Source organism: Macrosteles quadrilineatus, unplaced genomic scaffold, assembly GCF_028750875.1.
Source record: "Macrosteles quadrilineatus isolate MER2022 unplaced genomic scaffold, UCM_ALF_1.0 Scaffold_4__1_contigs__length_99947679, whole genome shotgun sequence".
In the NCBI taxonomy this organism is placed as follows: Eukaryota; Metazoa; Arthropoda; class Insecta; order Hemiptera; family Cicadellidae; genus Macrosteles; species Macrosteles quadrilineatus.
The window spans coordinates 33,129,653-33,156,236 of NW_026542597.1; the positions used below are offsets into that span (position 1 = coordinate 33,129,653).

General features: G+C 34.5%; 2 protein-coding genes across 3 annotated transcripts; one reads left to right on the plus strand and one right to left on the minus strand.

The window, feature by feature from the left end:
* Positions 1-1,242: 1,242 nt before the first annotated feature.
* On the minus strand, positions 1,243-23,710 carry LOC128993470 (transmembrane channel-like protein 5). 2 transcript variants are annotated; one of them, XM_054417379.1, is made up of 15 exons: positions 23,543-23,710; positions 20,569-20,719; positions 18,639-18,759; positions 15,082-15,229; positions 13,695-13,846; positions 10,972-11,170; positions 10,295-10,446; positions 9,449-9,599; positions 8,022-8,228; positions 6,961-7,061; positions 6,383-6,506; positions 5,332-5,601; positions 4,524-4,654; positions 3,849-4,007; positions 1,243-2,740 (listed from the first exon to the last, which is right to left on the minus strand). In XM_054417379.1, the coding sequence occupies exons 1-15, from the start codon at positions 23,546-23,548 to the stop codon at positions 2,560-2,562; spliced, it is 2,253 nt and encodes a 750-aa protein (XP_054273354.1). In that variant the 5' UTR covers positions 23,549-23,710; the 3' UTR covers positions 1,243-2,559. The 2 variants fall into 2 exon arrangements, with proteins under 2 accessions (XP_054273354.1, XP_054273355.1); XM_054417380.1 differs by lacking the exon at positions 23,543-23,710 and adding an exon at positions 20,004-20,028 and having other exon boundaries at positions 20,569-20,676.
* Positions 23,711-25,045: 1,335 nt separating this feature from the next.
* LOC128993401 (venom allergen 5-like) lies at positions 25,046-26,010 on the plus strand. Its single transcript, XM_054417290.1, has one exon. The coding sequence runs from the start codon at positions 25,102-25,104 to the stop codon at positions 26,008-26,010; it is 909 nt and encodes a 302-aa protein (XP_054273265.1). The 5' UTR covers positions 25,046-25,101.
* Positions 26,011-26,584: the final 574 nt, after the last annotated feature.

Genomic DNA, 26,584 nt, shown 5'->3' on the forward strand with positions numbered 1-26,584 from the left:
GCCAGATTTAATTACCAGTCACGTTTAATATAATTAATTAAGGTTATATTTCGTATTTCGTTGATAACCCATGTTCAAGGCAGGATTCTTCGCGTACGCATAAGCATAGACTCTGTCTTACACAAGGCTTTGGTGGTTACCAAGCATTACAAACGTTTTATTACTTCAATTTGCGTTATAAACACACGTTATATTGACCGATTAAAATTAGTTACGAACAACTCTGGTGATTGACTGAGTTATTATTATTAGGATACATTTTACTTTGGTGTCAACCAAGTACCGATTCACGTTTTATTAAACCTTGTTAAATTATTCCGATATATTCTTATCCGCGCGTTATTTTCATTCTAAATTCTAAATTTAGCTTACGCATATTTTTGGAATGGCTGTGATGAGCACTAGTTATATAGGTAAGCTAAACGTTGTAAGGATTGTTGTAATTATTATTCTGAGCCAACAAAATCCAACCGACAATTAATTAACAAACACGTTAGAATCCTGGACTATCTCATTTTAGGGTAGGCTATCTGGACAAATTTTAAGGTGTGACTAATTTCAGGTGAGACGACTATTATGTATTATTTCACTAAGCCCCGATTTTAAAATCTAATTTTGTGTCTCTACCCGAAAATTCTGTCATACAATAATCAAAACAGAATGAAAACAAAAGCCCCAAATTATCATTTCCTTTGACCTTAACGTAAAATATATATTTTTTTACTCCAACAGAGATCTCCATTTTTGTTGCTGATTTTTCCTACCACATTATGGCTACCAAAGATTAACAGGGGAATTTTCAACTATTAAATACTACACACATTATTGGACTAATCTATTTCTATACATGGTTATATTCTATTGGTAAATACTATTTGACACATCCATATCACAAACATGACTGAATAGGTGACTAACTATAAATACTAATAAATACTTCGTCCATAAAGTGACATGATATTTGCATACAGCTTTGTTACTAGGTTTTATTTTTACATCCTTTATGTTATGTTAGTACACAATTTGGTAACTTGTGATGAATTAACCTTATAAACAATGAAGCACACGAATAATAGAATAAAATAAACAAACATATACTAAAAAAAAATTAAATACAAAAATATTTCATCAATTCTAAAAATTAGTGTTTTAAATTTTTGAGCTACAAGAAATAAATCTGTATTAACAGCTTTGCTGAGCAGCAATTTTCAACCTAAATTTATTATACATTTTTTAAGCCTAACCTAGAAAATCAGGAGACAATTATTAATTAAACATGCATATTAACACAAATAAATACTAAATTGTCAACATAAAATAAAATTGTTTACTAGTTTGTAACAAAAAACCTATAAATAAATATTTATAAAATCTGAAAAAACAATCCTTACTATTTTTACACCAGTTATTTCTATCACATATACTTGGCAGTTTCCATCTTCAACCTCATTGTTACTTCCTATCACAGATATAAATTTTATGCCTACTTCTGTATCGGTAACTGGTAACATTCATGAGTTCTTAGGCCTCTATTACATGTTGCAACTTTGCTTAGAAAACCTGTTTCAGTTTGGTTTCTCTAATGTTTTTTCCAGAAAGATCATAACTTTTGTAGTGTAAACAAGTGCCAGTTCAATTATTTCAGTGTTTGCAACTTAGGGGGCAAGAGTCTTATGTATATTCTTAATTGGAAAAAATTGGTTGTAATTGGAATTAAGTGTATGTGCACCAGCATTTGCTTACCTGCTGTTCTACCGTTTATTATTCCAAAATATATTTTAAGGGTACTTAGTTTTCTATAGGCCTAATGTATTTATATATTTAAAAAATAGTAGCCATAATCACTATAATTTTCATATTAAAAAATAAACATCTTAAGCAAAGTTGCAAGTATTTGAGCATTCTTCTCGACTTAAGTATGCCATGGAGTAAAAACTACTTAAGTGTTGGTACTTCTGATGGTAGTGTAGTGACTAATTAAACTACAGTAAAGTGTTGGATTTTCAATGTTTGCTACTTCATAGAAAACGTCAACAGTCTGAAGGACAACTAATTTTTACCGCTCACTGTTATTTTTTTAGAACAATATTTGTTTACAGTATGTAATTTGTAACATGCTTGAACTCATTATTGTAAGTGTGTTTTATTTTATTTTTAATTTTTTGTAATGGAACATACAAAGTTTAGATGTTTAGATCTAACTCTTGTTCAATTCAATCTTATTCAGTACAGCCATTAGAGATACTGAAAATAAAAGATGTATTCGAGTCATTCAGAATAATTTGTAAGGGGTTTGAAGTTAAGTAATCAATCCGATGTTTAAAAGGTTTACAATTTAGTGATATAGTAATATGTATAAACAGTACAGCCTTATGTGAGTGTACTTTAACATTTTTTTTTTTTATCCACATAAGAACCAAAATTAGTTATGAGAAGTCACAATTTACAGTATATAAAGCTTTTGTTGACGTTTTACCAAAATCATCCTGCAACCAATACTTTACTGTAGCATCATTATAACCATTGTTTACAACTAACCTATCAGCAGGCTCCGAGTGACTAGGTGGTGTTTTGGCTCAGTCTAGAGTGCCTCTTTTGACTCTTGCGTCCTCCAGTGAAGTACGACAGCTTCTCCAGCAGATACTCTTTATCTCTAGACTCTGCATGGAGCATTTCTCTCAATATCTCAACCATCTTCATCTGGGCGTTGGATTGGGCTCGCAAATAGTACACTCCCGCACTAGACAAACAAATAAATGTATTTTAAATTGTAAACTTATATACTTAAATCTAGCCAATTTTGGTTTTTGACTTCAAACTTTTGATTCTTTAGAATTTTGACAAACCATTACAACTACTATTTTAAGAAGTGACATGATAAAACAGCAATTGTTAACATTTGTATTGGTAACCAATAGCCATGTGTAGCAGGCAGGACTGCATAATAGGACATGGATTAAGTAAATCATGTGCCACCTTGAAGTTCTAACCCTGTCTAAAGTATCTGGAGAACTATAAATAATTCACTGACTAATCCTCTATGCGTGCAGAACAGATATGAAACAAAAATCAGTTACAAACCATCAGTTCATAAAGAGATAAAAATATGGCAATAATAATAGATAATGAATGAAGATAATGAATAATAATAACTTTCAATAGTCAATTATAATAGTCAATTACATGAGATTTAAAAATCACATCAGTTGAAGCAGTAAATTACAGTCCAAATTTTGACTTAAAAGAGTTGACTTTCACTTTAATTTTTCTGTTTTAACTGTTTGTGATTCCCAAAGCTCATGTAATTGACTATTCTTATTCTTATCACCTTGTCATATTTTTATCTTTTTAGGGACTGATGTATTGTGTAACTGATTTTTGTTCATATTTGCTCTGAACTTGTAGAGGATTACTGATTTTTTATTTTTATACTTGTTTTTTTTATTTTTTTTTTGTTTTGTTTGTGTTTTGTTTGTTTATTTGTTTTTTTTATTTATTTGTTTTTTTATACTTTTTTACTTGTTTTCTTTATGTTAAGTTTTAGATTTAGTTTTTGACGCCATTCCATGTACTGATTTATGTACAATATAAAATAAAGAAAAGACAATTTGATTTGATTTGATATACTTCAGGGTTTACCTTTGGTCAAACAGATTACATTTCCCTTTGACTATTACAGAAACACCCTCTACTGACCACAAAATTGTTAATTTATGACAAATTGACTAACTTTAATGTATCTGTGAGACATTCAATGGATATCCCTCTTGAATCAACTTATTGTAATTTGCACAAAATATCACTAGGGTATATTTTTCTATTTGTTTACACACTCGCAATAAACTCACCACATAGTCAGCAGCACCCCCGCCACCACACCAGGTTTGGTGAGGAACATGAGGAAGTACCAGAACTCATTTCCTTCCTCCACTTGGAAGGCATCCTCTAGGATCTTCTCATACATGTAGGTCTTACCTTGGAAGGGACCACAGGCGGATGTGTTCACTCTGAAACACTTCTTTTTGTAGGAACATTGCCATCATTGTAAACAAAACTTTGAGATATTTATTTTGGAAATGTTTCAAAAAGGAAATTATTTTTTTTTACTTTTTCAGAAACCATTTCTTATAGTAATAAATAATTACTCAACTAATTTTTCCAAGTACAACAGCTTTTTAAGTGACTTTAGGGGATGAATATGGTGGAACACAATAGAATAGAGTTATAAAAACCACAATCATACTGCACCAATTATATCACCTATTCTGAGGCTTACTTCAATGTTGGAAAGTATAAGACTTAAATCGCTATTTTGGTGAATAAAACACAGTAACTAATTTAATTGGTAATGTTCTACGAAGTTTAGGCAAAGAGTTAACAACCGTACAATCCTTCTCATTTTACAATCTCATTAATATTTTGCTATCTACATTAAGGAAGTTGATTTATTTCCCAAGGATATGAATGATTGATTCATTTTTATGACTTTGAAAGGGGTTGTATTCCAAAAGTTGTGTTCTTACCGTGTGATGATATAGCCATAGGTCACAAGAACTCCGAGAAGTGCGATGAAAGTGAAAACCAAAAATAAAGTTTCCGTCTGTGAAGCTCTCCAAGACCTGGACGATGGCTCACAGTTGTTCAGAACACCAAACTGTAAACACACGGAGGATTACTTACCATCCTTACAGCAGAGGAATAGCAATCTAACCACAGTTGTGTTATGAAAGTGAGTTTTATCTGATTCCCTAGCGATGAAAAAAAAATATCCACAAAGTGTTATAGAAACAAAATCAACCTACAACTTAGTTTCATATATTTCTCTGTTGTTTAGTTGTTTGGCATGATTCAACTAGCTCTTTGGCAGGAGAACACTTTACCGAATTTTAAACAAAGTAAATATATTAATAATTCAAATGTAAACAAGACTAGTCTGAGCTTTGGTGTTGTTGCCATGAAAGCTTATCAATATAATCATCAAAAAATCCAAACCTAAAAACTTAAGACACGACCATAAGGACGTGAATGTGCCGATGAATGTCATCAATCCCGCTCGCCTACCCTCCATCACCCCTATATGTTGGCTGAGGTAAAAATCTACCTTTGTGTAAGGTTAGATTTCAGCTCTGTAAGTTCAGTCATTTTTACACTCATCCTGAACAAATAAACCCTGACAGAAACCACCTCTTCATTAATGGGTGGCACATTAGGTAAAAGAACTTCTACGGCCAATTTGGATTACCTTATGAAACAAACAAGGCCTTTATGGTGGATTTACAATTATTGTCCTACTACCAACTGAAAACTCTTCCTACTCTACCAACTTTGTACCTTTTTGATATAAAACGTGAGGAACATTTTGATGACCATGACCATAGAGAGCAGCGGGCTGAAGAAGAAGCCGACCCAGAACAGTGTCTGGTTGTGTATGAGGTTGAGTGTGTTGCGGGAGAGGTCGAAGGCAGGAGCGGCCACCGACGGCCACACCCGCCTGACCAGCCTGGCTCGCACAGTCTCGGCCAGCGTAGTGGCCAGAACAGCCAGTAGCAGGTCGGTCATCACCAGCCTATACACTTCCTGGCCTAGCGACGTCTCCCAACACTGCCAACCAAATAGTTTGATGTTACCAACTTCTTTGTGTGGAAACCATTATAACATAGAATAGAGTTAATACTCCTTATGAATTAATGCGGATATTTGATTTATACCTAGTAGCTTTAGCTCTGCCATTAGGATGATTACAAGTCTACAATGAAAAATCTGTGACTGAAATCTACTAAAAAATCTCCTAGTATTAAATAATAGGTTTTCCATAATTTACCTAATTTTTAATATGATTTCTGTAAGCCATCTGTAAAAAGTAAAAAGAATAGTATTCTGAAATTGTAAAAAAAGCAAATGAGCAAATTGTAACCTCCTCTTTACTCCCTTAGAAAACAGTCAGTAAAATAATTTATTCAGTAGTATTTTTATGAACATGATTATATATTTGTAATTTGAGAGATTATTGTGGATGGTTTCTGTCAAAATTAATAAAAAAGAGTTTTCTTAATGTTTTAGGATATGGTAGCCTATCTGGTTCGGTCCTCTGGTGAGTGATTAAACCCAGAACATAACAGGATTTACACAAAAAACCCCAGGCAAAACTGCAATACCAAAAGAAAAAATATAACTGCATTATAGTCAAAACTATAAACAAAATTTATATATAATTTTCAGGGTTTGTGTACAAATCTTTTTTAGGTACTTACTAACCTGAAGATTCACCAGATCCAGAAACGTTGTGAAAACTAGTTTTTCACTAATCATGACAAGATGTCTACAACAAACTTACCCTCATCAAAAACTCCAAACAATCTTAGTAAATAGTGAGTATACTAACCAAATGGAAGTCCTGCCTCTGTAGCCAGAAGACCACCAGCACGGCCACAACTATGAGCTCCAACAAGAAGGTACGAACCATCGTAACATACAGCGACACTCTTGGCCTATGGTACTCCTCAAACCTGATAGAAGTGAACGTTCAGTCAGTTACACATTTGTAAAGTTATAGATTCAATATCCGTCACTACACTAATGGTATTATTATCTTAAAAAATATATAGCAGACCCCTGTTTTTTAAACACTTCTTGACCAGGGCCTGGTCTAAATTTTAAGTCTGCATCACAAGTCAATACAAAAGTGAATAGTAACTTGTCGAATCCACATATTATGTGTGCAAAATTAGTGAACTGCAAGAATAGAACACAATAAATCTGATTTTACCAAACAGTACCGTACGGACAGGTAGTGACTTGTTTAAATTACATGGCTATGGATAAAAAGGTGCGAGTCATATGAAGATGACAGCTAAACTATCTGAATTTTGATACAAACGGATATGAATGAGGGAGTTTATTGAACATATATTCCTGTCAATATAGAATAAGTTGTTATTAAAGGATTTGTATTCACTGTACCTGACGAGGTATGAGAAGAGCATGGGCAGCAGTATCAGTATTGAAGTGATGACAAATGATATTGCAATAGAATCTCCTGCTGTGCTCACCGACGTCTCCTCCTGGAATAGATTATTTATCAGATAACTTTAAATTGGCACATGACAAAGACCAAGCCCTTTAGGAATTGTCATGATTTCTTGATCAATATCTATTCATACTTGACTGGGTCGGTGGTGTCGTCTTGTAATCCAGGTACTAGGAGGTCACGAACTGTGGATATTTATAGGCATGCACTGTGGATGAGATACTCCCTGGTGTGGATTAACTTCCGCTTTAGTGAGTACTACGACTCCGCAGTACTATCCTGATAATTAGACCAATTCGTTAATTACAAGGGAAAAATGTGGTTCAGATTCCACTATAAACTGTAGGTCCCTTAGTTGCTATTGGCTGTATGGGCTATTAATTATCAGCTGTGTCTAAGGAATATGTCGGCCTTAGTTACTAACAAGACTACCAGATTGCGCTACTCATCCTACACTCATCTTCATTCATACTTGGCTTAAAATACCTAATTTCGTATGGTCGCCATTTCAAAGCAAAGTATTAGAGTACTAACTTGTTCATACTTTTTCAAAACTCCTTAGACCTAAAAATGTCCTCGGCTCAACTTTCACCTAAGCCATACATCGTATATTAAGGGTGGGCCCTCTCACCGGTAAAGCTACGAATTTATTACCATCTATACTTCTATGTTTCCTAATCAGCTGAAATAAAGATGCACACCTAATCCTATTGCCATTTACTTTCTAAGAACGAAAATGTGTGTCCTACTATGCATGAACAAATACACTAGCCCTTAAAAAATGTAAAAAGTGACTCGACTTAATTGCAAATTTAAAAATTATTAACATACCATTATAGTTAATCATTAAATCATTTCATAAATAAAGGTTAACACAAAACAAAAACAAAGTAAAAGTGTTAAAGTATTCAAAAATTTGAAAACCATTAAAATGCAAATGTTATTTTTTATAACAACCAAATTATTTTTAAAAACTTCCACTGGCTCTACTTACGTCTAAAACAATCTCAATGACGTCGCCCGCCTGAGAGTTAAGTTTAGCCAGGAAGGAGTGAGTGAGAAGAGCGTAGACCAGACATCCAGTAGCTCCTGACAGTACAAGGAACAGTGCGGAGACCAGACAACGCTTTATCTTGACATACAAGTCATTCCACCAGTCCAACTGTAGTAGCACTGCTCTGGCGTCGTCCTCCATTAGTTCCTGTGAGAATCATTATTGATATAGACAATACATACCTAAGACAAGACAACTGTCTTTTAAAAACCAAGAAATTCCATATGTAGGACAAGCTGTACCCATTTTATTTCAAATAGTACATAGTTGAACGAGCTTTCACTTACTGAGCAACTGGAAAACTGTTGTTTCTCTGTTGTTCGTTTCTTATATAGTTTTCCTTTTGATTTGACTTGGCTCTCATGGAAGCGCAAATCAATTTAGTCCATTATTTCAATAAATTGATAATAACTTTAATGAGAGAATGGTCTAATCATCTTCACAGTATTAAGTTAAGACCTATTCCTTTTTGCTTTACAAGTTGTTGGTCATGTTTCGCTCAGAGCTGATATACAGTGGCTGTTTGAATGTATACAGTGGAGTTTGAGGATCAAGTATGAAAGCACTGAGAATAGTAACTTTGCATCAGGCTAAATACCAACTTCAAAAATGATTTAACAAACCAAAACTATCCTCAGAAAATCACTCTTCGGGAAGAACAGATTTTAGCCTTTGAGCAATACTGTTTAACTGGTTACAAAATGAAAGCTGTTATTATAAAGCATTTTTAAGATTAATTCCTTTAAAGTCTTGGTAATATTTTGACTATGACTATTTATTTCCTTCAAGCTTGTTCTTCCATTCATTAACACAAAAACAGAACACACAAGGAGGATGGTTAAAAAGCGGCAAAATTCTTCATCATATGTGCAATTAAAAAATTATCCACTGATTTCATTAACTTCCAAACAATTTATCCTCTTCATTTTAGGTGGTCCTCTCTCACCTAGCTCTAACACAGATGGTTGAACCACTCATGAGTAGTTGTACACCATACCTAGCCATGACGGTATTTGAATACCAGCCTAAAGTGATGTTTTCTAACTGAAGTGACAATAACTTAACCTCTCAGCCAGGGTCGCCACCCGTCCTGATTCTGTTGTGAGATAGTCACGATTTTGGTTTCTTGTGTCCGTGTTTATGCACATGTTAATCCGCGGGGAGGTGTGGGGCATCCTGATTTTTTCCTAACAAAAGGTGGCAACCCTGCTCTCAGCATATTAACCATATCACTAATAAACACCCTAGCATGTTAATCAAACAAAACCCTATCAGTGTACCTTTTATTAGGTTCATGCTAAAAACATACTGTAAACACATACAATCTTTTAAAGTTCACACAGACTATGTATGTAAATAAAGAATACCTTTAGCTCCCTGGCAAGACTCTCCGCCTTGAGTTTAGCCGCTTTCTCTGTGGCTATGCTGAAGTCCCAGCCGCAGAACACCTTATGAGCGTAGATATTCTTGATACCTCCGGCTGTCTCTATGAAGCTCTTGCGGTACGAGCTCGCCATTCTGCCAAATATACAAAACAGCTGACACCTAACTGAGTAAAAGCCTCATTTGATTCATTCCTAACAAATAGGTAAAGTGTATACAATGTTTTTAAAGGATTCAACAGTTATTTGAATTAGGGAACACATGTTGATTAGGGAATTAGATTTCATTTAAAGACGAATGATGATTTAATACGTTTTTAACAAGACCCATGCTGGAAAATATACCCTGTGACATGCAATATACAATTTAAATTATTGTTGTTATTAAATCCTGGCCCTAACATCACTACTTGGAAGATCCAAACAAACAAAATTATTTTATGGCGTAAAATTTGTCTGCTATTACTGCAATAAAATAAAAAGAATTGTAACAGCAGCAACCAAACAAATTTTTAAGCAGCAGACCTTACTTTACCTCAAGTTGTCTCTGTTCCTTTTAACAACTTAATTATAAGCGTGGATTTGTAAACTATAATAAAACCATAGAAAAAAGGATCAATTACTTCTAATGGCCATCAATTTAATTAATAATGAAAATCATTCACAGACAAACTTTAAACCAAGATTTTACAACGTGCACTGCACATAAACCAATATAAAACATAACTAATGAAGCAAATTAAATTTCAAAATAGCGCTAATGTGCCTAAAACAAAATCTACGAGCAGGGACATTAAGAGAAGCAAAAAATTATATACTTACTTTACCTACCCAACTGATATGACGATAAACGTTACAGCATATGACAACAGCGCTGTGATAAAGTAGGCTTTTGGAACAGAATATCCTGATTGTAACTTTGGATCCAGCTCTCGTAAACTTGTGTAGTAGCCGTAGTAAAGAGACGAGTTGGTGAAATATCCCTGCAAACACCGAGAGCTCTTTTTTTAATTTTTATCCTGGTGTCTTTACTCGCTGGCAAATAGTGGCCAGAAAAATGTTAAACTTAATGCTAAGAAAAAATAATTTACTTATTACATAGGGATTTTTTTGTAATTGCGGTAACATTTGGAAAATCTTGTTTATGTTGCTTTAAGTGATCAGCATATAATCTAAGAAGAAAGCCAGGAGGTAAACAGATTGGTGAGTTCGTTTGAAAGCTCCAAACTCCTAAAAGAAGGGAAATTACAAATAACCATCTCATACATCTTAGAAAACCTATCTTACAATTGACTTCAAATTCAGCAATCATCATTTTGATCAAAACCATGATAACAATTTATTGTAAATATACAATCCACAGTTACAGTCAAAACTCCAACATCTTGGGTCTACACTGAGTACAATTTATCACAAACATTCTACAGCTTCATACCCCATATTTTTTGGCTATTAAACTCTCACCTACAATTTAAGGTATGCAAACAACACAATACAGTTTTACTTACTTCACCAGTGAAGACGTTTCCTAATTTGAAAGGCACATAGACAGCTTTATCCGATCTGTTATCAGTGTTGCCAACACCGAACGAGTTGTCATCAACGGAGGTCTGCCGCACTGAGGTGAGCAGCTCGACTAATGATGACGACCTGTTCTGAGCCGCAGCACGATGCTGGATCAGGTTGGGCACCACTACGAAACATAAACTGAAACAAAATCATATATAAAGGGTGCGCCAAAATAACCTGACGGTTTTTAATATTAAATAATTCAAGAACAAAATACAATTTTATGTATTAAATAATATTATATTGTACACACTACTATGCCATTTTCATTTATGAACAATTATATCACTTAGGACCTTCTCCTAATCGCAGGCTTCCCATTTTTTTTTTTTTTTTTTTTACATATTTGCAGTCACTTTAGCCTGATGAATAGAAGCAATCTCTTCCCGGATACACTGCTTGAGTTCATGGATGGTTCGAAATTTCTAAACAAACATTTTGCTTTTTTAGTATACCCATAGCCAACAGTAACACGAAATTAAGTCTGGGGATCGAACTGACCACGCACATCACCAAACCGTGAGATCACTATACCGGGAAAAGTTCACGCAAAACTGTCATTGAATAATTGGCTGTATGAAAAGTTGCGCCGTCCTGTTGAAACCACGTGTTGGTCATGTCTATCCCTCCTAACATTCGCAGTTGTGGAACCAAAAACTCCCTCAGTATGTCCTCATAGCGTTCCGAGTTTACAGTGACAGGGGGTGTTCCCCCTTTCGTCCTCAAAAACATATGGTTCGATGACTCCAAGCCGTGCCACACCACACTAGACAGTAACTTTCTTTCGACGAAGTGATGTTTCACCTAACATAACCTAAAATGGCATAACATAAGCAATCGTTCACTACAACAATGAGGCCTCTAGCTTGTATAACAGCTGAGTTATTACAAATCAGAAACCGTCAGGTTTTTTTGGCGCACCCTTTATGTTTATTTCAATGAAAAAAACATATTATGATATTAAAGATGTTTTAAATACTGTATATATATGTATGATACTGAATGTTTTTTACTCCGCCCTTGCACTACCCACAAAAGGTTTTATTGTGACAACTCAATGCTTTTAATAATTCTACTTCCAACTGAGTAGAACTTCACATTCTACTACAATGTAATAGTGATGGGTCGGTACTTAACATCAAATGTCGGTTCTACCGGTTCTTGGGAAAAGTACCGGGACCGAGAATTGATGGTGAAATGATCGATGGTGAAATGTTGGTACCGATACCCTCAGTACCAAATTAATTGGTTGTATTTTTATTTAAAAATTTGAAATTGTCAATCATGATGATTATTTTTTACTTAGGGCTATTTGAAAGGGCATATTTTTATCACGAAATATTATCAAATAAGCTATAGGATGATTTTTTCAGTGTTATTTTGTTAAGTTGTAGTCACTATGGTCAGCTGATAGAGTAGTGCAAACACGCCAATTGATTCACCATCTATCTTCAAGTCAAGCAGAAGACAGAACCAGAAGGCAAGCTCAATAAAGACCGGATGATCAAATAAGTGATTTATTTGGACTAAACAAAATTATTACACTACCTTGAAACAATCCTTTCTTTATCTGAGGTTGATTATTAATAACATATAGTTACAAGTTACAAGATTAACGATTACTTATTTAATACGCAAGCAGGTTTTTTGTGACAATTACTCCTACAAAAGTACTGAACCGATTGACATGTTTTTGGTGTCATTGGAAAGAGCGAAACGTGAAGTTGTGCAGGAAACTTTCTTTTTAGGGAAATAATTAGAGAGTGAGGCCCTGGGGCCCTTCAAAGTTTCGTATTTCTCCTTAAGATTAACATGGGAAACAAACATTGTTATGAAACTCCAGCTGTTGTCAGAAATTAAAAGTGAGAAGAAGAACATTATGTTAATTGTAAACAGTCAATAAGTTTGCTAATTCAACAGTTTGCTACAAACATTTACTGACTTGATTGAAATGAAATATTTACTATTTGAATTTGGGTTGGCGTAAATATTACAATGGAAAAAAGCGGGAGAGCCTGGATAATTTGATGAAAACTGAACTAACACTGTGCTGCTTTTCTTAGTAATCATTGAAAGAGCCGATTTGCAAACTATGGAAACATAAGAAAGTCACAGAACACCACCAAAGAGAAGAAATACAAATAATTTTTTTTTTATATTTATAATCGTTATTATGGACAACCTAATGCGGCTATGAGTAAGGCTAAAAACACTAAAAAACAAGATCAGCTTTTGAAACATGATAAGATATTTACAAGAAATGTTGATTATATCGATCTATTATGTACATCTTGAGTAGGGCCTATTTCCATAATCTTTGAGTCGGATCTTTTAAAGTCATCAAAAATTATGACTGTTGTTCGTTTTAAAATAACCTGTAATACTTAGCAATTGCTCGAATTGGAGCAACAGGTACACTAGTTTTATTTAATTCATAAAGTTAAAAATAAAACAATTAAGTAGCCTAATTTAAAATGAAGTAACAATGGTACCGGAACCGAGAACCGAGAATCAATTTTTTTAGGAACCGGTACTGGTACCAACATTGAAGAAGTGATACTGACCCATCACTACAATGTACATATTAGATATCTTACCTAGCTTATGAAACACCTAAAAAACAACAAAACTTAAGTGACTAAAAGTAAAACCACTACCTCACCTGATAAAAAATACAAACAGGTTCATCAAAAACAACCATCGTAGAAATTTAAAATAAGCAGCCACTCCACTTCCGAAATGTCCTTCAATCTCTTTCAAGCTCGAATACCACAGTTCCCAGCTTGAAAATACATCTCGCATTGTCAAATGAAGCTGAAATACACAGAAAATTTTAAGGATTTAACAAGTTTAAATTATAAATTCAAACAACAGCCTGACAATCAAAATCAGAAACTTTCAAACTTGTTTTATTTGTTGAAACTTTAAAACTAAATGTATATCAATCAATGTATATAAATTGGTGGGTCAAGTATAAATAATTAAATTCAACGTAATTGAGACTTATATCTCTTTCCTTAGTCACAATGATAAATCTAACTGAAATGAATAGCTTTAATGTTTGTCGTTTTGTTTTTTTAATGAAAATCCATGTTTTATTTATTAAGGAAATTGACAGGAAAGCGGGCCTACCTTTAAATAAGTCCATAGAGACACATAAAATACACAACACAAAAGTAGAAGTTTTTGTGACTGGAGGAATGGCAATGCCAGTTGTAATTTGAATCTATTACACCTTGTCAGGGTTGCCAACACAGCTGAAGAGTCTAAAACTTGTTTTTACTGTTGCATATGTAAAAATAGCCTAATCCTCATCCACTATATTTTAACTTTTGTATATTTACACATGTACATACATAAAAAATATACTAGCCTTCTATGAAAGGTGAGGAATGGGGATTATCTTATATTAAGGTTTGGTGGGTTTCTAGAGTGGGTGAACCATTGGTAGCTTAATTCCCATCTTCTCAGTTCTGAGTGGTTGCAGTTTGGAGGCAGTTGTTTTATTATTTTTGAAGCAGCTATTGAAATCAGATTTGGAGTGTGATGAGGCTTGGTTGATTACTGATTTGTCATTCTTATGAATCGGACGATACCAGATGAGTCATACTTTCGCCCGCCAAATCCCCTTCAAGTAGGCCAAGGTCAGGTCGTTGACCGGAGTGCGCGCATAACCTGTCACCGCCTGTATCTGGGTCAGTGTCTTGAGTGATCACTCATCTGGTATTGTTTGATTCATAATAAAACGAGGAAAGTCCTAATAACATATTTATGATAAATTGCCGCAGCGCGCTGTTTGCCTACTTGGCAGAGTACATGTGGCATGCTAGTACATGACGCATTCAACTCAATCCTCGCTGACATCACTGCCTTATGGGAGGCAGAACTCAAAGGCTGCTAATCGTAATCATGTCATATTTGGACAGTTAGTCAATTAAAGTATGTTCTTTCCAATTATGTAATTACTTTTAGTCTCCGGTAAAAAAATCACTCTAAAATAAGTGGCCTCCGTATAATACAAAAGTACCAAACGATCAGTTTACACTCACCCTGCTGAAGAATATGCAAACTCTGTACTTGGACAGTTTCCAACAACTCATTGGTCTCCTCTTAGACTTCATACTGACTGTGTTTGTGAGCTTCACTTTGACAGTTCGTTTTACTGTCAAATTCTGGGGCATTTCTCTCAGAGCTTCACTGTAATTAAGTACACAGAAATTATTAATTATAACAGCATGAATAATTAATATTATATGTTAAATGTAGGCCTATGCTATTTAATACCTTACTAATTTTGCCATTCAATGTCTAACCCATCTTGTATATGTTTTAATATAATGTTGTTTTTCTTTTCCAAATTCGTTTGGATCTTCTACTCGACCAATTTAAAAATTGGAGACCTCGATTGAGGTCTCAAATTGAAGGTATGCACACAGAGATTTCACATCAAGCATCAGCATATATTTATTTACAGTCCCACTCCGGGGGATGCGAAATACTACCCCCCAGAAAACTACCACCACCCCCATGTGAAACGTGACGTGCCAATTAACCAATCTGGGAGTACACGACTGGAATACTACCCCCCCCCCCCCTTACCAAAATGTGGTGCTATGTACAGTAGAGTCCCACAAACTCGGCGTAATGTAGACTGGAAGGGTGCCGAGTTTGTGAAATACCGGGTAATCGGGAACTAGGGTTAAAAATAAGAACAATACAATTTGTATTCCTTTTAGCTGCCTTATTTATTGATATTTATATTACAAGTCATTATTAAGTCATCAGATATAGTAAAACAAATCCTTGGTACGAGTTGCGAATGATTTGACTTGAGCCCATGTTTAACTTAGACTCGAAAAATCACTAATTTTCTGAGCCAGGTGATGGCCGAGTTATCCAGACTGCCGGGTTATTGAGTGCCGAGTTTGTGGGACTCTACTGTACTTTAATTTTAATTTGAGTAGTTCCGTTTGATAAGAGAAAAGGCATGTGGAAAATATCAAACAGAATTTTGAAATGTTACAGCATTCAGTTAGGTACAGATACATGGTGAGGTTAGGTTAGTTTAGAACAGTTTGACAATGAAACTAAAATGTCGGTGAATGGAAAATTGCCCCCCCCCCAACCCCTCTGACATCAACATGACATAGGAACCTGCTTGGGGGGGTTAGTTGTCTGGGGTGCATTCTTCCAGTGACCGCCACTCCGATTATACATAAACAAAATTTGCTCCCCAAGTATATCTTATGGGAGTTAAATTCGGTTTTTCTTTTTCGAGTTCCTTTGGCTCTTCTACCCAACCAATTTACATTATCAAGGTCTCAAATTGAAGGTATGCACACACATATTTAACATCAAGCATCGACATATATTTATCTACTGTATTACTCAGCCAAAAACATAAATCGGATTTATTTTCGAATACTTACTTCAATTTAAGATTTATTTCACCCGTTAAAATCATATAATCCTATATATTTAGGTCTAAGAACCTTCAGTGAATTACCGACTTTCATTTAAGCTATTAGTTATTCAAATCGGACGAGTTTCAAGCAAACGCAAAGTAAACAACCAACATAAACATGATTTTTATAAGGTTTTTTCTATGATTATAGCTCCAGTATTGTTTGGTTGTTTTATATGTTTTAGACTTTAAAAAATCAGTAAACAATGAGGTTGTGGCTATAACTTAATTTGAGCTTTTGATCGTTTGAATCAGTAGTTAAGTTTGAGATACAGTATTACTCAATCATAAATCATAAATTAGATAATTTCTCAGATATGATATTTATTTTAACGCTGCAGAGCAGCATGCATGGGCCCTCTTGTTTAATACTATAATACTAATTTATAAAGATTATTTGGATGGGTATCAGTTAAGTATCATTGGTGTAGTGTTTTTGTTTATTTTTAACTATACTCACTCAGTTCACAAAATGTATGCGGTTTAAGGGGAAGAAAATAAATCCTACCATTGAAACATGGCTCAACAGCTGAGATTTGTCACACGTCATTCAGCTGTAACACACAAGTAGAAAAAAGAGGGGGGAACTTCCCCTCAAACCGCCTAAATATTGTGAATGGATTAGCCTATAATACAGTACAAACTTTTAGTAAAACAAAATACTAAATATCATCTAAATTATTCTCAAGTAGTGATATAATTTTTCTTTCATAGTAGAACTCTTTTATTATTATTATTATTTATTAGCATATGAGATGGGGACGCCAACTATTTGTGAGTTTTACCCAAATGCAAGTGAAGGAATGGTAGAATGGTGTGTGTGATGCCTTGTGTAGCCTGTTTCATTAGTCAAGACCATTTAATGAAAACCTAATGATCAAGGACAGTTGGGTCCAGTTTCGAACCATCAAAAAGCTGTGAATTTGCTACCGTTGATAAATAAACCAGTTGATACACTGATAAACTATTATATTTTCTACTTAATAACTTAAAAAAATATTACAGTACAAATTTGAACATTTAACTTCTGCAATCCTCGCAGCAGATGGGCAAATCCAACTAACATCAGAATGTAATTCTTAACATCAACTAAATGACATCAACCAATCTATTAGGGAAGTGAAATGACAAGATAAGAGATACATTCATGATTGTGAATGAGTGTTTTATGACAAATATTCCTCACATCGCTCGAAGACAACTTTCAGTTTGTGATTAATTTGAAAATTTAAACCTTCTGTCCTGTCTTCTCCATTAAACAGCACTACAAGAATGAACTGGTTTTAACATAATCAATGGGAGATTAGATACCGGTACAAGAATATTATGTCGTGACTAGGAATGATAAATAAAAAATAAAAAAGTATTACACAGTGAAGTGAACTAGCTTACAAAGATGAAACAAACTCGATTTCCCAATACAAATAATGGCATCATCCATGTAACTTTGTTATTTTTTTCTAGTTGTCAGCTGTTTCTTAAGCAAGGAAGGACCACTTCCATTAAAAGCCTGATAAAGTTGGCAAAGTCAAGTTTTGACATAAAAAAAACACTAAACTAAACTTTGGAGCAAGAGTGCAAGTCCAATCCTTAGTACACTCACAAGAAATTCTAGTGTTTGGATTAAATTATAAAGTGTGTCCTGCCGTGAGTGCCCCACGGTCAACGGGTGTCCATCATTGTCCTCCATGATGGCGGCTAAATAATGAACATTTCACTGTGATATAGCGAACATTTTCAATTTGAGATCGTTCTCAAACAATGGAGAGCACTTTGAAATGAATAAAATGAAATGAAAATCCTTCTTTATTGAGGCAAACACTTTCACACTGGTCATACAGTAGTCTTAAAAAAAAATACCATTACCAAAGAAGACAAAAACAACAAAAACTACAGCCTTTATTCGGCCTAGACAATTCACAATTAATTAATCAGACAGTTTATTTTAACAACAATTTTTCATAAAAAAAGAATCAAAAACATTTATACCAAACTGAAATATAGGAATTTTGCAACTGACATCTAAAGGTGTGTTGAGATCTTTCAATGTTAAGCCCTATCCCTTTCCAAGACTCTCCAAGGCAAAACACGTTACCATGCACCTATCTATCAATATAACATCAATATAACGTCTGTACTTACAGCCGAAGCTTTTCAGCCAATGGAGTGTCATCCATTAGTTCTGTATTTTGTTCAATTTCACTTGCAATTTGATCAGCGTGTTTTTCACCCTCTTCGTCTTCTTCTATATCTGACGATTGGCCTGGGAAAAGATCAGCACATTAGCAAATTCTTATTAAATCTGTATTTTCAAGTTGCACAAGGTCATAGATTGGCTTAATTATTTTTAACGAGTTTCCTTAAGTTTTATATTTTTTAATGGGGTTCAGATTAGTTTTATTTTCCAAATGCCTACCATGTATTTTACAAAATATTACTCCCTACAATACGGTAGCCTACATTAAAATTGTATATTTTAAATATATTTCAAGTCTCAAACATTTATGAAATAATGTTTCTATAAGATTATTCTTATTCATTTAAACATAGACTATTATGTTCATTCCTAGGCTTAACCAGCTGGTGTTATCACTGAAATCTTGTTTTTCCGGTTGGAGCCGTGTCAAGTTGGTTGCAACGATGCTTCGATGAGACATCCTCAGTGTCAAAGCTGAGACTAGAAGGACAGGGGTGAATCATGGTTAAATATAGGCCTACTTTTACTTCACATGAGCGAAATGTTTGATTTTGTACATAGTGTAAATACCAACTTGACGCGGTTCCTAGTTCCATCCGGGAGATCAAGATTTCAGTGACAGACCATTATGAACTAGGAGAGTTTTGCATCAAAAATTACCTTTTAATTTGATTATTCATTGCCTGTAAGCAATTTGAATGACCGGTGTTTAATACAAATATAATTTGAAAACTTTCTCTTATGCAAAAAAAATGTTTAATCTAATAAAAGTTAAAGAGCGTTAGGCCTATAGGTCTCTCATGTTGACTTGACAAATGGGAAATGTGGTTTACGTATTGATCATCTTAGCAGTTTTAAAATTTGTTCTAGGCCTACCGTACTTTTTTATCCTAGGCTATCGCATAGGCTAGATGTTATTAGTCAGAAAAATTACTAAATAACAATGAAAATGTTTAAATACAAAACAAAATTCTGTTAAGATTAGAATTCAAAGCCAATCACAAGCATTTAAACAATAGGTTTTTTTATAAGAAACAATGTAACACATGAAGCAATAGCATTTTAGGGCTCAAAACAGCACAACGTTACTAAATTTGTTAAAAAAACAAGATTAAATCTAGGTACCATAAACTTGCAAATGTCAGTAAACAATAACTAATTTAGAGTAAGATGTTAATCAGAAGCAAAAACCAATCCAGTCCAAGCCAACATGAAATAATTCAATACTGTTTATGGTATGTTAGGGAATCATAATTAAACCCTCAAAAATGTGAAATGTACAAAACAATTTCAATTCAACATGTACTTACAACACTGTTGCTAATTTCTACAGCCCTGAATTAAAGAAAATTTTTACAAGTTAGTAAGCATTATCAATTATGTGACATTCAGTTAACGAATAAATTAGGCCTACAATAATAGTGGTGACATGTATAGCCCAACTTCACAGTTAATCCTTTGGACAGTAAAAGTTTTAACTTACCGTACCGTATGTACAATTTGGTTAAATTACATAATATAGGCTAGGCTATGCCAACAAAGTTTCAACTGTAATGTATTTATTTGAGAAATACAAATAACTTAACTTAAGTTTACAATAGAGTCTCGATTATAACCTTCTGTGTTATCCGACTCTTCATTTGGATAATGTAACCATATAACTTATAAGCTATGTAAACAGATAGAACTAAAAACGAGCCTATGCACTTTCGGCCTTCCATGTTTAGCGATTCTACAACAAGAAATCGTCTAGTACAGTACTGTAACTTCAACCACATATTCTATTTATCCTGTCTTGGATACGCTGTAGGCCTAGAGACTATTACTGAAAAACTTGTAAATTTGCATCCACATCCAATTAATTGTGAGCCGTACCTGTGACCTTTTGTAGGTCGGAGAGCATCTGCAGAGTAGCCATATGAGATGTAGAGTGAGCTCGAGGTCGGAGAAGGCAAGTTAAAGGTTCGTAATCGTCTGAACTATGCCCTGTATTCATTTCTAATTGACTCTTATTTCTTCTCAACTCCTGAAATGTTGTTCAAATTTGATAACTTGGTAAGTTATGTACATCCCCTATTTAGTTAAGGAGTTATTCAGCATTCACAATTGCCCGGACGGCATTCACAATTGCCTACAATTTTGGGGTAAATGTGAACTCAGTTGAGAAAACTAAGTTACATACTACAGCATAGGAGGGGAATTTTGATTAAAGCCTAATTCAAACTGTTCACAAATTTCCCACTTTCAATGGCATGTTACAAAAAATAAGCGTCCAAATGAGATTTTTCCGTGGTAGGTCCTACTTTGAAATAGTTAGAAAATCAGGTAGATGTAAAAATAATAAAAAATGGTCAGAGTGATTAAAATTAATGTATTGAATGGGTAAAATAGTATTCTTATACAAGAGAAAATAATATAGAGTAGTTATTTGATACAGTAGGCCTAAAGTAAAAATTGAAAGGAAATGACAAAATAATATCACTTGAAAGAGCACAAATTTGTTTTTTTAAAATTATTGAAATCCTACTGTAATAACAATCAACCATTAGAAAAGAAAACTAAATTACCTTGGTTAGATAAAATAATTAGGCACTTTCCTTTTAGGTTATACAAAATATTAGTTGTACTAAATTTTTTTTTTTATCTTGGAAAACTAGCTTATTTAGAAATCATATCACTAACAGATGTGCCTACTAACTATCCTGTCCGCCTACATCTCAAAAACTTTAACACAACCGGGAAACTTGTAAGTAATCTGTGTTTCTTTTACAGGCGGGGTAAAAGGGAACAGCGTTCACAACTACCCCCACATAAGGTAGTGAAATATTGAGGGTAATTGTGAATTTGATCAAATAAAAAGAAAATTGCTTACAAGAAGGGTATGAGGATATATAATGCATTATACATTTGAAATTCTTTCATAAGGGCTGGTTTTCATGTCAATCTGACTTTGACTTTTTTCACACAAAAAAATTAGTTAAGGTCTACGCAACTTGTTTGTCAACAAAAAACGCAACTTTTTTATTCAACCTAAAAAAAATTGTAAGCGGCTCTTAACTTTGTAGAATTTTTATCCTGTATAGAAAACAAACCAAATAAACATAAAACATTTAACATACAAAACATTGTAAACATTGAAGACATGTAGGCTACACTAGTTGCTCTTAAAGACCTATCAAAGAACAACTTCTAGACCTAACATACTTTGGGACAAACTATTTATTACCAATGTGTTTAACCCTCCAAGTGTCTCTAGTTTTGGTCTTAATGTTCGCCCATTTATTGCGCAATCGCAGGGTTTTTTTTTAATGTAGCCTATCTTAGAAACTTAAAAACAATGTAAAGTATGCTGTTTTATATATCATTTTGTTTGGAAAATTATGGGCTTCAAGATGTAATATATAAAACATAAAAAAAAATGTTCAACAATTTTTGTGGGGTTAACATTTCTCAAAAATTATAAAATAAATGAAAAAATGTATGTTTGCGCTCAATAAATTGTTATAATTTATAGGTCTACAAATATTTTAAAATAGCCACTTTGTTCAGAATTTTATGAGGATTCCAAAAATATAATAATATAAGGAAGTAGATTTGCAAATAAATAAGTTTATGGGCAAAAAACAGATTTCGGTACATAGCTTTTAGCTAAGAATGCATAGCCTAACCATAGCTAGGAATCTGGCTGATAATTTACATCAATATCACTACCTACTTCTTCAGGATCATCAACCAGCCCTTCAAAATCACTTAAATCTTCTTATAATGCACCACGTATATCACTACTTTTGATTTTTAACACTAAAACAATGATAAACGTAATAAAACACATCAGTCATCGGTGCGAGGTTAACCAAGCTGTTTACAAATACGCACGTCAGCTGTCTGCTATAATTATGATCGGCTCAAGTAAAAAAAAGCGCTTGGAGACAGACCTCGGGAGAAAGCTTAGAATCTGCCAAATAAAACGATACCGGTAACTTAGGTAGGCCTACCTAACTCAATCCAGTTCAATCCGATTTTGTCAGTCATAGAGCCTTCGCCGTAAACAGTGTTTGTGAGTCGAAAAATCGACACAAAATACTACACAGAGTGTGTTATGTGTCGATTTTACGACACATAACACTCGGAGGGTTAAATTTACTAAGCTTATATTTTACTTATACTTAGGCCTACGGTAGCCTATACTTTAATCTGAAACATATGAATATTTTAAGCCAAGCATGATTGGAGATGAGTGTAACAGGATGAGTTGCGCGATCTTATAGTCTTGTTAGGCTACGTACTGACTGAGGCCGACATGCTCCTTAGGCCAAGGCCCCACTAGAAAAACAGGCCATGCTGCAGGAACCATGACGTCACACTAGTGGATAGATTTCATTGATAAATTAATTGCCATCACCATTCCCATATGTTTTCGGTAAATAAACAAGCTGACTGTTTGTAAGATTTTAATGGTAAGAGTTTAGTACAAATATCCACCACTGTGACGTAGTGTTGCGCTGCACGTGCTCCAGCCTGGCCTGTTTTTTCTAGTGAGGCCTTGCTTAGGCAGGACTGTTAATAGCCCATACAGCCAATGGCAACTAAGGGACCTAACTTCGGTACAGTTTAAAGTGGAATCCAAACCACATTTTTACCTTGTAATAAGTTAGAGACAAATTATTGTAGCCACTAGCAATCAGGTTACCGTACTCTCCATACTTAAGCTAAACTTAAGAAAGATAACTATAAAAATGACTTGAAGTGCAACTCTATCCTTATCCTAGGTAACCTAGGCCTAACTTGTATTGAAAACTGGCTGTGCCTAAACTATTGCTAAAACAAAAATGAAAATTATAACACTTACCCCCATTGCAGTGTTATTTTCTTGAAGTAACAATGGATTATATCATTTCTGAGTATTCCCAAACACTACGCTGGAAAATCTTAAAATAACTAGCCCACTCTAAGTCCATAATATTTGAGGATGGCTAATTCTAATCTTTACTCAGAGAACCAGAAGAACATAATAAAGCAGACGACACTGACTACTCTCACTCTCACTCTCATCTATCTCTAACTATTTTTGACCGAATATTGGACCGAGACCGAGACCGAACCGAGATTAAAGAAGGAATGCTGGAACAACAGAACGCAAGGGCAGAGGAACAAGAAATGTGAACCAGTTTAGTGTTAAGTGACCATTGATTTTAGAGCTAAGCTTACGTACTTTACAATAATACAATTCTTATATACTCTTCAGATCAAGGCCGTAGCCAGGACAAATGTTCGGGGGGGTCTGGTTAGTGGTGGTTGTATCAAGGGGGGGGGGTAGGGGGATGTGGAGCACCCCCAAAAAGAAAGGGGTCTGTGGGTCTCCCCAGGAAAATTTTACATTTTTAAAGCCATTTGGTGACTTTTGATAGAAGTTTTTAACGTTTAAAACTTTGTCCAATTCTCCAAAAACACCCATTTTACCTGTTGTTTGTAAAGTATTACGTCTTACGACTTTCTTGGTCAATTGGAACTCCCATGTCTTCTGGTCCTGGAACCCGCTCAATAAGATCCGTTCGGAGCACACAACGCTTCCACTGAACTATAGAGATACCAATGGGGGTAGCACTGAAAGAGAGAATTGAGAGACGTTATACTAGCACTAGGGGTACCATTGAACAAATGTATTTCGGAACATTTGAATCCAGTGGTGAGTTTTACATTGTTGTTATACAAATACGTTAATTAGGGTTCAAAAGGCTAATAAGCAATTGCAACGTATGTTTCATGATTTTAACAAATCAGATTTATAAAGCGGCTGGACCGATTTTTATTACCGGTTCCGGTACAATTTGGTATGCTACGGACCTTATGATTCCTAGACAAATAAAGGTACAACCATTGACTGTTGTATTATTAGTCTAAGGTACAACCATAGACTAAGCAACACAAGAGATTACACCAGTTCAAACGTATTTTCAACTTTTGTGATTTTCCCCATGAAATATCATACTTACTCCTACCGCAGAATAAAGGTTGTTTGTGCTAATGGGAGAAATTTTGTCAGATTGTTGATATCTTCCATTTGTTTTACTTATTAGTAGACACTGCAAACTAGCATAATAGATAAAACATACTCCTCATGTTTTATCTATACTAGCATACAATTAATTGTATCTCCCTAGGAGATGATACCTATATAGCCATATCATGGATTTTTTGTATTACGGTATTTGTTTTATGATAAATGTAGACTAGTATAATTTGATCAAAACCAATAACGAAGTATTCTGGCTTGAATTAAAATTGTGCCTTTAAATACTTCAAGGGAGTATATACTCTGTGATCCTTTAAAAAACGTCAGCTGTCCCAAACGTAAATGCAAAACATATTTCGTTTACTTTAGAAACTTTTTTGATTCTTTATCAACACATGCACCGGGCTCCCCTGATTTTATCAATTATTAGTTTGGCGATTAGCTTCGACTATTGCACCTTGAAGTGCAAGATTGGCGGTAAATACGTAAACCACACTATGTGTCAATATAGAGAAGGCGGAGGAGAAAACTGTGCCTCATGGAAGAGTACGATGACCTTTGACATGATACGGACGCTAGAGACACGTCACAACAAGATGAGAGAACTAACCGCGTCGAGCAGTGAGACATACAAGCTGGGACCTGTCCCGAACATGTTGAGACTTGCTTGGAGTGACGACCTCATGGCTACGGCACAGCGTTGGGCCGACCAGTGTGAGAAAAACATGTCCGACGTTTGTAGAACCTCTTGGAAAGGTGTAGACACTGAACAAATCATGTTCAAATACTACTCATCTGACAAGTACTTCACCCCTTTGACCGCAATTCAGAGCTTATTAGTTAGTTTGGAGAAACAACTGGAAGGTGAAATCACAGAGATTTTACTGGGTCATAATCTCCGGATCCTGTTGAACAGCAAGTCAGACATGTTCGGATGTGGGTTTGCCTGGAGTGTGGCCAAAGAACAAGAACATCCATGGTTGTATGAGTACAGGCTGGTCTGCAACTACTTGATGAAAACTGGTAAGTTGAGTGCTTATAAGGTTGGCGAACCTTGCTCAAAATGCCCTAGAAACACCAAGTGTGATAGTTCCAGTCAGTTCCCTAGTCTGTGTGCTATGAAAGTCCTACAAAATGACCCGAGTCCTGTCACCTTTTGTGACCCTGAGGAGGATTATGCAAAAAAATACTTTAGAGAACATAAGTCCAATGGTTGTGCTTGTTTTCCTGATGTCATCAGAGTGGTCATTTGTTTAATGTCAGTTTTTTGTCACTTCATGGGATTTTTGACAATAAACCTGTAGTACGCCTAAACAGTGTAGTTTTTTTGGGATTCTCTACTTATTTAGTTTCAAATGATCATGCATATTTTTTAAATAGTCTTCATGTTCACAAGCTGATAAATTTATACCCCAGTGTTCAGTATGATTGTGAATGTTCAGAGTAGGTTATTTCTGTGATTCTTGGCTAAAACAGCCAGTGAGCCAGATAATATATACCTATTACAGTATTTAAGGTTTTTAAAACATTCCCAAAAGGTTATATATAATTAACTCCAACAGAAATTAAGGTATTTCTACCAAACTCTTGATAAGAATATGAGCTAATCATGACCAATCATGGCTGAAATAAGCCTACCTAAATCAGCGAAAGTTAAGTTGAAACCAATAATTAAGTTAGCCTATAGTTGGACAAACGAAACATAAACAGTAATAATTACAATTTTTGATGTTATATATAATTCCACCTGTCATCTCTAAAATTTACTTAGGTCCTATATGCCATTTGCCATTATATTCTAAACGGACAATTTTCTTAAGTCCATACAAGGATAGCTTTTTGTATATCGTACATGTAAGGGATTGTTTTGTTATTTTT